The 13,244-nt window shown below is 40.4% G+C and overlaps 1 protein-coding gene across 1 annotated transcript in view; it reads right to left on the bottom strand.

Moving 5' to 3' along the window:
• The window catches only part of Tox (thymocyte selection associated high mobility group box), a 291,212-nt gene extending 287,539 nt beyond the window's left edge, over positions 1-3,673 (bottom strand). The window contains 1 exon segment of the mRNA XM_047559398.1: positions 3,526-3,673. Coding sequence (XP_047415354.1) covers positions 3,526-3,627 — 102 coding nt within the window. The 5' untranslated portion in view covers positions 3,628-3,673.
• Between the last annotated feature and the right edge of the window lie 9,571 nt (positions 3,674-13,244).

Raw genomic sequence — 13,244 nt, 5'->3', positions numbered from 1 at the left:
TTCTTTTGGTAACATTCGGTTCAATTAAGGGATACAATGTTACTTAAAATAGTCTAATTAGATGAAATTCCACTCTGGTACCCATCTTTCAATGTCTGAAATATAACTATGCTTTCAGCTGCAAAGAAGTGAATACTGTTCCCTCCAGCATACGTTTCCGTCCAGTCTCTGAGCGGCACTGCTATTTCAAAGGCTGACCTATATACAACATCATGCCATCAGTTCTGTTTGTATAAGGGATGCTTCATACACTTGCTATAACCAACATCACTTGCATTGTTCCTGCAAAGGGCTATGTGAACATGAAGGCCAGTTTGCATAGTGACATGTTCATAATGTAATGTGTTCTTACAAACGAGCACTGGATTAAACTGTTTCCAAAACTGCCTTCTACAGAGTTTATTAACTGAAAAATGTAAGTAGTGTCTTGGCAATCTATAGTGCAGCAGTACTGGAAAGTGTCTGTGGAGGAAAACAATCACATTTTAGTTTAGAAAAGCTTCAGGAAGAGGATATTCATTTTCTCCATTAGGGTCTCTATTGACATTGAAAAAATGTCACTGAGAAACTACAGTTACAATTGCATGACACTAAAGCTCAGAAAGATGCTGGTTCCACGGGAATTTAGCACACCAACATTAAATAGCAAAGTGTTCACAATTTAAAATAAAATAATTAGTAATTTATAATCTTATCATCCTATTAAAAACAAATAACCTGTCAAAGTGACTGTTATTTGTAATAAACTTCATGTTCATTACACCGTGGAAGGGGGCAAGATTTACTTTTCAGTCCTGTCTCTATTCTTGTCTCTATTGGTAAATCTGATCCAACTTGTTTGTTTTTTTTTTAAATGTAGATACTGATTTCTTTGCTTTTTCCGAACTTCTGCCTTTCTTCCATATCTCTGCAAATCTACTTGAGTCATCACAAAAAAAAAAGAAAGAAAAAGAGAGAAAAAAAAGAATGCTAGTTGAATAAAATCTAAGCAACTAAAATAGTGGAGGTAGACAGAAATTTCATACCAAGGTTAATCATGATGGAGTAGAAAACACAAGTGCCTGGGCTTTGTGGGGTCTTGAAACCTACTCAGTACATTTAATATAATCAGGGATCAGTGACAAATATATCTGATGGACTGCTACACAGGAATGGACAGGAGAAGGCATCCCTGGAGAAACATATCCATGAAGTCTTTTCCTACTATTAGAAACATGTCTTATGACTTTGCATTTTTAAAAATCCATTATTCCCTGGGTAAGTTAAATAGAAGACTTGCAACTAGTCTATAGAAAGGATGGCTAATTTGCATTTAAAAAGAACAGTTTGCTTCTTATACACAGGGTGACTTAAAAGGAACTTCAATGAGCTAGTAAAGAAATTCTGAAGACTTTCCAAATTAATTTATTCAATTCACAGCACAACCCACTAAAATTATTTAAAGCACTTAATTAGAAAATGATTTAATATATTGAAGTAATTCCTGATTTTCCAAAGCATTTAACTTTTAAATTAAATCTGACCCTACTATCACAAGTATGGAGAGTGAAATGTGTATCCAAGTCATTACCTTCTTTTTGAAGCCTAAAATCACTGATAAATTTAATAAGATTTGTCCAGTTTTATTGCCAGAATGGTTCTGATCTTTTGGTTCTGGTAACTACTATGGAACAAATGTCTTTAAGAAGACAGAACAGCTACTTTATTGTTTCTTATTAGTAGGATCATTCTTATTGTAAGCAAAATAAAAGGTAACAAAATATAAAATACCTAAGGGTAAAAGCAAAATAGATTTCAGATGAAAAGAACTATGTTACCAGCAAATAATGAAACTTCATCACATAAACTCTTCTGCACTTGTCAAAGTTCCCAATACCTTTCAACTTGCCCCTAGCGAAAGGACTCCCGGTGTAAAGCCTCTGTCTTCACAAGATAGATTTTCCTCTTTTCTAACTTTCCTAAACACCAGCACGAACACAGCACAGCCCTTTTGGTGGGTCTTAAACTGTACACAGCATGGAGGAGCTTCTCCACAGGGTGATGCCTGTGGTTCACTTAACTCACAGCTCTCTCTCTCTCTCTCTCTCTCTCTCTCTCTCTCTCTCTCTCTCTCTCTCTCTCTCTCTCTCTCTCTGTGTGTGTGTGTGTGTGTGTGTGTGTGTATCAGATTGACCAAGACTTGGAGCTAGGAGTCAGTCGCTTGGTGGGGAGCCCAGGGTTTGAGAATACCGCCCACTAAACACCTCTGTATTTGGTTAAAAAGCTTTTTGGTGAAGATTCGCTACCAGGCAAATGGTGGTAGTTCCAGCGATTTTTCTCCTGAAATTCACCGAGGGGGTCTACATATAAGTGCCTGCAGGGGCTGTGAGAGTCAGGCGGGTTTATCACCAAGCGAGAACTGGGCGTCTAAAAGGCTCGCCCGAGTCTCGAAGAACTCAGTTCTCCTCGCCAACCTTCATCCCGCGGGACTGCTTAGACACGTCCAACAAGCCCCCGGCAAGAGCGGCTGTGACTCTGCGGTTCCCCTTGGGGTCTGGTCCCTGCGTGTCCTCCCGCTCCGGGAAGACAGTGTGAGCAGCCCGGAGAGTAACCCCTTCCCTACGTTTCCCTGACCTAGTCATGGTCTTAGCTGAGCTCCGCAGGAACCCCGACCTTGCCACCATTCTGGGTCACCAGCGTGGTACACCTTGTCCAGGTCCCCTGGGACACGGCACCCAGGGTCGGCGGGTTGCACGTGCAGCCCAACCCCGGATCCTACTTCAATCCGACACTGAGTGCGGGAGCTTTGGACTTGAACGCGACGCACTCCTCTGGCTTCCAACAAACTTGCAAATTTCCGCGCGCACCCAGCAAACGGGAGCTGTCCTCCAAATCCTGACCTGGCTAGCCCGCTACGTCCTGGTCGGCTTAGGCCAGCACCCGAATTCTGGGTTTGACTGCTGGAATCGATTTGGGAAACCAGAATTGTCCTACAATTTTCAAGGGTGGGGGGCGGGGACCCCTCCCGTGTTCCTGTACCCCAACTCCCGGCTTCTGCCCTGGCAACTAATCCCGGCGGAGAAGCGATGCCACAAGCTCCCGCTGCCCGGGAGAGGGAGGGAGGGAGAAGGAAGAACTGAGAAATAAACTGAATTCTTTTACTCTACCTCCGTCCCCAGACCCCAGACACACCCCCAAAGTATTCCGTGGTTTCCCTCTTATTTTAACGCCCCTCCGCCCCCCCCTCCCCGGCAAACCTAAGCAGGGATCCCTAATCGCGAACAGCAGGAAGGAAAGAATCCGAGCAAATCGTGTCACTTTCCGCACAATCGTGGTGTTTGGCAAACCCCCGGAGCTGCTCCACAATATTTACTACCCTAGCGCACGCAGGGCTGCAGCGGGCTGCGAGCCGAGCGCTCCCAGAACCGGTCTCCAGCGAGCCGGCCCCGTCCGGTAAGCCGGCCCCACTGCGGCTCGGCCGCCGCCGCCGCCCCCCTCCCGGGATCAAGCAGCAGAACACGGTGGAAACAAAAGCAGAGCGTTCACCTTGTTGCAATAGTAGGGGTCCAGGCAGGGAGAAGGTCCCAGACAGGGAGCGTCGGGCGCAGCGGCGGGCTGGGCTGGAGGTGGATAGAATCTTACGTCCATTTCACTCTCACATCAAGCAACTCCTTTTCTTTTCCTTTTTTTTTTTTTTTTTTTTTTTTTTTTTAAAGTGTTCAGCAAAACAAGCTTAGACGGAAAAGAGAGGTGTCTGGGCTCAGGAGTAAAAGAAACACCTTCCTTCCCTCACATCCGTTTGTGGTTTGTTTAAGAAGAAGACGAGAAAAAAAAAAAAAAAAAAAAAAGAAAAGAAAAAAAAGAGGGGGGAAAAGCGCTCAACTCTCCCCCAAGCCGCGGCGCGCACCCGTCGGCGCAGAGCGCGCAGCCTGCTCCGCCGCCGACTCTCCGCCCCGCCGCCGCCTCTCGGCCGCCGCCGCCGCTGCCGGGCAGGTAACTTCATGCGCTCATTGTCCCCCCGCCCGCCCCCCCATCCCCGCCTCCCGCGCCCCTTGCCGACCGGCACACGCGCTCGGGCTCTAGGTACTGGGCGTTTTATTGGAGACTCTGAGTTGCTCTGCTTTTAGTTTATTTTCTCCACCTTGGAGGCCCGGGATTGGCGAGAGGGGATCTAGAGGGGGACAGGACTGGAGGGGGGACGAGCGCCCCAGGTCGGGCGGGGTGGGGAGCAATACGGGACGCGGGCTGCTCGGGGTCCAATGGCTGCTGCTGGGGACCGGGGGCTGGAAGAGGGAGGAGCAGAGAAGGAGGAAAAGGAAAGTGCGGCCCGGCCGGGGTAGAAGCAGCGGGACCCCGGGGAACAGCCTCTGCGCAAGCCGCGCTCCGCAAGGCAGTGCGTCCCACACAAAGGGGCTGGCGAGCCGGAGCACTAGCGGCCTCGGGGCACCGCGGGGAGCCCGCAGCGAGGGGGCGCTGTGGCGCACCCCACCCCGCAGCCCCGCCCCCGGGCCCGCCTCGGCCCCACCCCGTTCCCACTGCCCCCTCTGCCACCGTCCCCACCCCTTTCTCCGCGCCCCCCATCTACCCGTCAGCGGTTGTCCCAGCCCCTGCCACTATCCTCTACTCCCCTCCAGTGGCGGGGGTGGCTTTTCTGCCCAGCGTAGCTCCTGGAGACCGTAAACCCACAGGGAGCGCGACCCCTTTGCGCGTTGTTAGTGGGCGACTGTCCAAAGGACCCGAGCCGATTGCGGGGCGAGAACCCGTCTGTCTGCGAATAGATGGGTTTAACAAAGTGGCCCCCACTTATTTCTCACTCCGCCTGCAGCCCGCACCTCTTTAATCCATACTCCACTGGAGGGTTTGTGAAGGCTGAGGCTGCCTTTGGGGACTCACCAAAGACCACAGGGGTGATTCGAAGGGTAAATAAGGAAACAATTATCAGCACGTGATCGGGCTAGAGGGAAAACATGTGGGTTTGTTAAGTTGCGGCTCATGGGATTTTTCTGTTTTTATAGCCAATAGTGCTCTTGGCAGTAGGCAGAAGACCTGCAATCAAACTCCCCATTTCTCCACTTGATAAGTGGGATGAGAATATTTCACCAATCATGTTTTCTCGCTTGGTGTCCCCAAGCCAGAGATTTCCAACTCTGTGTCTCCTGGTTGAGATCGTTTTGGGGTTCTTCGCTACTAACTGTTCAGCACATCTTTTTCAGGGGGCGGGAGTTGGGGTAGGATATCCTGGGTGGGAAGTTCAAATAGTAATGGGCAGTAATTACTTTCTCAGGGTGGAGCAGCCCTTCCCCAAGAACACTAGACCCTACAGAGGAACCCAGAAATTATTCATCATTTCTGTTTGTTTCTGGGGCCCAGGAAAATACTGAGAACATTTTGCTGCCCCACACACCTTTCCAGTACATGTTGATTGCCAGCTGCTCTGTGCAACTTTTCTCCAGCTATGTCTCTTTTCTTATGTTCTTGAACAAAAGTACCCGTCAAATTCAAACACAGAGATCAAAAAGGAAAGCAAGAAAAACTATGAAGACATTATAATACATGATAAAATTAATGTCTTTGGTCCTCTCTATGCAGTCTGTGTCCATCCTCTAAGTCCTGGTTTTCTTTCTTCCTGTCATCATTTTTATACATAGCAAACTACAGCTTTTACCCTGTCTTCAAGATTAACAAGGTAGAGGTTGGGATGAGAAGATGAAGCAATAAGAAAAAAAAAAAGAAAAAAAAAAAAAAAGTCCTCTCCACATTCATAAATGTGAATCTGGAGACCGTATCACAAAATTTTGAGTCACAAAATAAGAGATAAAAAATGTGATTGTCCTCCTAATAAAGATCTTTATAATAAAATTTATATGGAGTTTTATAGTTCATAGCAACAACTTTCAAAATTCAACTGTAGATGTTAAAATGTGCCTATATGTATCTCCTTCCACACTAAACAAGATCCTTTGTGGTTTAAATGAAACATATCAAAGCTTCAATTTTTGTCATCTGTCCAACATTCATTACCAGCACATTCCAGCATTTTGAAAGTTGATTTTAAAAATTTTCCAAGGACCCATAACTTATTTCTGTTTGATGGCCCTGTGAACATCAGGAAGACGAAATTATATGGTTCAGGGCTAGAACAATATCACTGTCAACATCTTGACACCTGGAAGATAATGTACCTTCTTTTGCACATCATACCCACCACTTTACTCCACTTGATGGAAAACTCAAATTCATAGAACTGTGTATTCCTCTACTTAACACTCAAGGGCCAGTTTCCTCTCTGTAACATTAGTGCAGTCCAAGTGACATGTCTGTGCCTTGCATGGTGGGAATTTGAGCAGTTAAGGGGCGGGGAAAAAAGACTTACGCACAGAGTGGATCATGAAGGTCACCTCAATATAATAATAATAACAACAACAATACTACTTATAATAATAATAAAATTTAATGCCCTAACTAGGCCCTATTGAATGGATGTATTTTATTCTATTGAAAAAAACTTGGAGAAACTTGAATAGCTAAACCCCTGAGTAAATCTTAACTCAGAATTAAAATAGTGGAGAGACATTGTTTTACTTTTCAATTTCTAGGACATCCAACTCCATATCATAGCTAAGTTTACTCACTTAGTCTATCCACTCATTAGTATATTATTCAACAAAGATACAGAGAACCACGCAAAACAAAAATGCTATGTACTGTATATAAGTTAGGAATATGAAAACAAATTACTTAAAATGGCTCTTACTCAAGTTGAGTTTACAGTCTTTTAGACTAGTCTTTTGCAACCCTGTCTGGCCTGTTGAGTCATTTTAACTATTTTAAAAAGTACTCATGCCTGGGCCCTACTCCCTGTATATTCTGATTCCATTCATTTAGGGCAGGATCTGACCAGAGGAACTTTTTAAAAATTGCCAGTGGTTTTAATGATTAGGAAAGATTGAGAACCACTGATCTATAAAGAATGAGAAAACGTGCACAAAGGAAGTATTAAAAGCATGAAACTTTATTCAATAACCTGGATTGTCATTTTGTGTAGATCCTCACAAGGGCACATGGAAGATCACTTCCAGGACATTCTCATCTGTACTATACTTTTAAAGATAGAGTTCACTCATTTGCCCAGTTTATATAAATAAACATACATGAATTATTGTATAGGTTCAGATTACAATTCATTCATCTGAACTAGAAGCTTCACATACTCTCATCATTAGAAAATGTGTGTCCATGAACAAAATGTGTCCTTGTTAATATTGCTGTTGTAGTAGCAATTCCCACAACTGAAATGCCTACTATGTCTTGGACGTGATCCTAATTTTCTTTTATATTTAATTTCACTATCTTACTTAGGTCCATAAATTATATTGCATATTCTAACCAATAATTATAAAGTACACTCAGAATTCGATTTTGCTGCCTCAACATTACTCATGTTCATTTTAATCATAGTTTAATAAATGGTTGTGTTTTCAAATTTGTGATTTTTACTGACCACATTTCATGTTTACTGATTCTTTGTATTATGTAGATAAATCCTAAATCTTGTAATGTCTCCAAATCACATACACAAAATGTGTCCTCTAGACAGCTTATCCTATCTGAGATTTATGAGTGTCTTATAGAAATCATTCAACAAAAAATGGCATTTCCTGTCAGGCATTTTTTGTTAGATTTTGGAGTTTATTTTTCTCAATTGGGGAGAACCCTCTATTGGTTGACTGTGAGAATGAAGTACAGAGAGGGACTGATTTTGAAATGCCAAATACTAAAAGTAAAAGCACAATGCACTGCATAACTAAGTTAAAAGTTAGTCCTTTATTGGTCTCTTCTGTCTTCAGGTTTTTCATCTGTAGGTGATGTACAATCTTTCTGATAGAAGAAAGCCTCATTCTTTTTAAATTCCATTCATTTGGCACTTCATATGGGCCATCTTGCAATTTAGGGCATCCTAATATGCATGAGTATTCAAATTTTCCTTCCCAATCAGGTTACAGGGAAAGTAGCTGTGTTTGTTTCCTTAGAACCTAATCAATACTGTGTTCTACCTATTTTAAAAATTCAAAAATATATCATTAAAAATACATCATTAGGGCTGGGGATATAGCTCAGTTGGTAGAGTGCTTGCCTTGCAAACACAAGGTCCGGGGTTCAATCCCCAGCACAGCAAAAAAAAAAAAAAAAAAAAAAAAAAAAAAAAAAATTATTAATAGTTTTAAGAAGAAACATTTACATTTTGTCAGTTTACCAGTTAGCACTTACTATTGTCCAGGATTATTTAACATTTTTCTGAAGTAATTTAAATGTAAAATTGAATGATACACAGTAAGTGATATCCTACCATGGAAGAAGGCAGAGTAGCAAAGTTTATTTCCTGGGGAGACTAGTGAGAAATGACTAGATTGTAAGTCTTTCAACCAGAAAATAAAGGATTTCAGAATGATAGGAAAGTTTGAAGGAAATGATACTGGGTCCACTGATACCTCACATGGTACTAAATGACTCATAAAATGCAGTATTTTTCACATAATATGGGAAGTGTGCCATGCTTGTACATCTCACAACTGAGTGTGGTACAGTACTTTGATCTTCAACAATATACAACATTTGTGGCATAATAGCTGTAATAGGACTATTCAGCTATTTTACAGGGCAATAATCCAGTCCTCTCTCATCAGGATAAACTGTGAGGACAAATCCTTTCAAAATCAGAATTAGGTCCTTGTAGAAAAGTGAGGCTACAATTATCCCTTAAATAGGAGCAGCTGCAACATAGTATGGGCCTGGAGCTGGCAGCAAAGTGTTTTTCCAATGCAATTAAATGGATTTTTTTAATGCAAACTAATATTCTATAAAAAGTCAATTGGAAGGTGAGTAGGTGTAGAATTGCCGAGATGAAAGGAACAATCATTTTGCTTACCTGAGTTAATATTCTTGCCTGAGTAAATGCTATTTTGGTGAAAATGGATAATCAAGGCTTGTATTTTTCCATGAAGTGGGGCCCAAAATGGAACTAGAATAATACAAAGGAAAGATAATTCTGGTTTATTTGCACACTCTACATCTTATTTTGAAATGTATTCATAGCTATGTTTTGTCATTGTTGTGTTTCCAAAAGGCATGATGAGTCAACAGCAATGTTTCAATTTAAACAAGAACGATAACTTGCAGGACTCATACTAATCAGTGCCTCCACATGGCAAAGAGGGATGGGAACTTGGGAATTTTTTTTTCTTTATTTTTACACTGAGATGATTAAAGGATTGAAAAATAAGACCTTTGATAAAGATTAAAGGACAGGTCTAGAAAGGGCAATACTAAGAGGCAAAGTAATGTCTTCAAATCATGTGTGTCAAATGTTCTTTCACAAGCATGGGGCAGGAAGACCACCTCCATTGACAATAGGGCTCGAGGAGGTGTTTGTAATCCTAGAGGATGGAGGATTCAGTCACACATGAAAAGAACTTCCCCAGTGAGATCTTGAATTTATTAGGACTCTCTACAGGATGATTTTTAAATCTCCACATCCAATGAGAATTCATCAAATCACCTGTGCATCCACTGACACCCTTCTTGAAATATGCTTTCCTTATGGAAGATGGAATCAACAGCAGGTTTGAACATAGCTCAATCATCTAAAGGGCTTCTGTACTCACACATTTTGGATAACATACACTGGAGTTCATCTAGACAATGAGCCAAAGAATCTCTTGTGATCTTTGAAGTCTGAAAATGCTTTTTTTTTTTTTTTAAACAGGAACTCTTATGCCTGAATATTTTCAAGGACTTACCAGAAAGACAAAACAAAAACAAGCAAACATCTGACTTTGCAGGCAGAATATAGGATGTGACATAAAACTAAGAACTACAATAATTAACACATTTCAGAATGTTACTTGTGTAAAAATATACATATACATATATCCTGAAAATATTAACTTGTATGTTACATATTGCATACATATTTAATAATATTAAATATTAAGCCAACCCTCTATATCTAGTTATCTCTCTAGCCTCATATTTTTCCCACTTCATGATTTCATTCACTTCAGTTCCAATATCAGCATCTAAAGTTGCAGCAAATTTCTTGGGCAAAGAGACAGCCCTTTATGGAAATTCCGAAATTTAGAATCGCTGAAAACTTTAAGTTGTTTTATGATATATTAGCAAGAAATCCTAGAAGTAACATCTAATCTGAGCTGATAATGCATTGATCCAACTCAATGAATACTCATGTTTTGTTGTGGAAATATTACTGCATTTGACTAGAGGATACTGCCTCCAATCCTGCATTAAATAAGGTTTATATAATAAACCATATCACCATTCAAAAACTTCAAACAATATGAATTTTAAACTCTTTTGGCTTATAGAATATCAGATAAGAAATTATAGACCTATACTTGTAGTAACCCAAATTAACCAAAATTTTTATTTTTTAAGCAGATCCATTGGGGGATAATTTACCTACAGTAAAATCCACTAGTACTAATTGGACAAATTTGGTAAGTTCTAAGTAATGTATATATTCGTAAACCACTGTCACAATCACAACACAATCTCCATGAATGTGAAACATTTCCCTCTGCCTATTTGTAGATAATCCTGTTTCTCACTCTCAATCTCAGAAACTACTAGGTTTTTTTTTTTTTTCCCCCAAAATGTCATATACATCTGATCATTTAGTCTTGGGTCTTACATGTCTAATTTCTTTCCCTTAGGATAATTCATTTGACATCTATTGATGCTGTTATGTCTATCTGTAGTTTGTTTCTTTACATTACTAACTAGTATTCCATTTTGAATGCAATACAATTTTGTTTATTCTCTGATTGAGAACCATTTGGATCCTTTCTGATTTTAACTGTTATGAATAAAGCTGCTATGAAAATGTGAGTGCAAACAATTGAAATTCTTCACATTTGAAATTAGAATATCTTCTTTGATGATGAATTTGTCAAAAACTTCTGACTTTTGAAAGTTCAGTTCTTTTCCCACTTATTTAGTTATATGAATACTTGATGTAAATATTGGGATGTAAGTTCTTTATGAGAGTCTACCAAAAGAGTAAAAAAAAAAGCTACTAGAACTAAGTTAGTTTAGAGAGACTATAGGATGCAAGGTCAGTATGTCAACCTTATTGTTTTTGTACATATTAGCACAAACAATTGGGCATTGGAAAAGAAACCACTCATAATAGCACCACAAATAGAATACTTGTGCATAAGTTATGCAAAATATATATAAGACCTCTTCATTAAAAACGATGAAACAATGCTGAGAGAAATTAAAGAAGACCAAAATAAATGGAATATAGTATGTTCATAGTATGGGGATCTCAGTATAATATGATGTCTTTCTACATAAAACAATTTATAGAGCCACTGAACTCTCAATGAAAATCATAGATATATTTTAATTGAAATAAGTTTATTTAAAATATTTTCATGGAAATTGAAAGCACCAAAATAATTTGGAAAAGACTGAAAGAATAACATTACTTGATTTAAGACTTACTATAAAGCTACAATAACAAAGACTAAATGGTATTGGCATAAGAATTGACACAGCACAATTGAACAGAATAAAAGTCTAGAAATAGAGCCGCAGATAATGGCCAACTTATTTTCAACAAAGCTGTCCTAGTAATACAGTGGGGAATTTATAGGATTTTCCAACAAATTCTGCTGGAAAAATTAGATATCCTTGTGCAAAAGTGAACAATCACTTTACACCAAATATAAAATTCAGCCAAGCACAGTCCTGCATATAAGCTCAAACTGTAAAACTAAAAGAAAATAGAGAATCAAATCACTGTGATGGAATAGACAAAGCTTTCCTCAATTTTAGAATAGTTAAAACTTACTTTCAACTGGGTGTGGTGGTGCATGCCTATAGTTCCAGGGTTTTGGGAGGCTGAGGCAGGAGGATACAAGTTCAAGGTAACTTAGTGAGACCCTGTCAAGACAAAAAATAAGTAAATAAAAAGACCCAGGAATGTAGCTCAGTGATAAAGTGCTCCTGGGTTCAATTTCCAGTATCAAAAAAGCAAACAAGCAAAAAACCCTAAAACTTACTTTTCAGAGGACACCGTCAATAAAATAAAAAAAAAATGTATCCCACAAATGGGGAGACTCACATCTAAGAAAGGACCACCATGCTGATGTTTTTATTAGTCCTCTGCCTTGTTTCTACTGGTTCCTCAGCCGAAGTGCCTTTGCCCTGGGTCTACAAGAGCCCCTATTTTTGTTATGGATCCTCCAGTTCTCAAATTTTGGGCTGCTTGTAGCATCTATTATACTGTACCTCACTGTGCAATGTGTATGTCTGTTTTCTGTGATAAATAGTTAGCACATTGAGGGCAAAGTCAAGGTCCCTTCTGCTTTGCTGAGCCCTTAGCTTGAAGAACACACTGTTTTCATAAATTCCCAACCTCCCCTTCATCAACAAAAGCAGCTTTGATGTTGCCCTCCTTCAGATAGAGCTCTGCAGCCTTCCATCCTGCTGTTGCTAAATTTCTTGAAATAATTCTCTCTCTTTTCTTCATCCCACCCATTTATTCTCCAACTCCAACAGTCTCGCTTTTTGCTTCTGGACTATTTTCTGTTCTAAGATTCCCATTGAATTTATCACTCAGTTTCACCAGACACTCTTTACTCCTCCCCTTACATGACTTTCTTGGAGTTTTAGAAGTGGGTTCCTGTTAGATTGTGAGGCCTCTGAGCTAAAGGATCTGCCTTACCTGTGTTGGTGCATAGACAACCTAAAAAGCAGGTGGAGAACCCAGAATGACGAGAAATGGAGAAATCAAGGAGCATGGTGTCTAGACACCAAAGGAGGAACAAGTTCCAGAAGGGGGTGTTTGACACTCATCTGTCCCCTCACACAGCTGGTCACCCATTCAACAAATGATACTTAGGTGTCTACTCTATGCTGGACATGCAGTAGCTCCAAGTCTACCAAAGCTTTTCCACATCTTCTCCTATATGGTCATCTGCTTCCAAAACTTGAACCAAAACTCATTTTCTGATCCCTCTGAAATCCATGCCCCTTTCCTATTTTCTGAGTTCCACTTGCATATTTTCAACTGTCTACCAGTTATATACATGGCTGTATTTCTGCCAACCCTCAAACTCAGCACATACAAACACACACACACACACACACACACACACACACACACACACACACACTTTTGATAAATACAATCTTACATAAATCATTTCTTCCTGAAATACATATCTCATTTAACAGCT

The sequence above is a fragment of the Sciurus carolinensis genome, chromosome 1 (genome assembly GCF_902686445.1).
Source record: "Sciurus carolinensis chromosome 1, mSciCar1.2, whole genome shotgun sequence".
NCBI lineage: Eukaryota > Metazoa > Chordata > Mammalia > Rodentia > Sciuridae > Sciurus > Sciurus carolinensis.
Note: the sequence above shows the minus strand (reverse complement) of the source record. Positions and strands in the feature narration are given on the sequence as shown.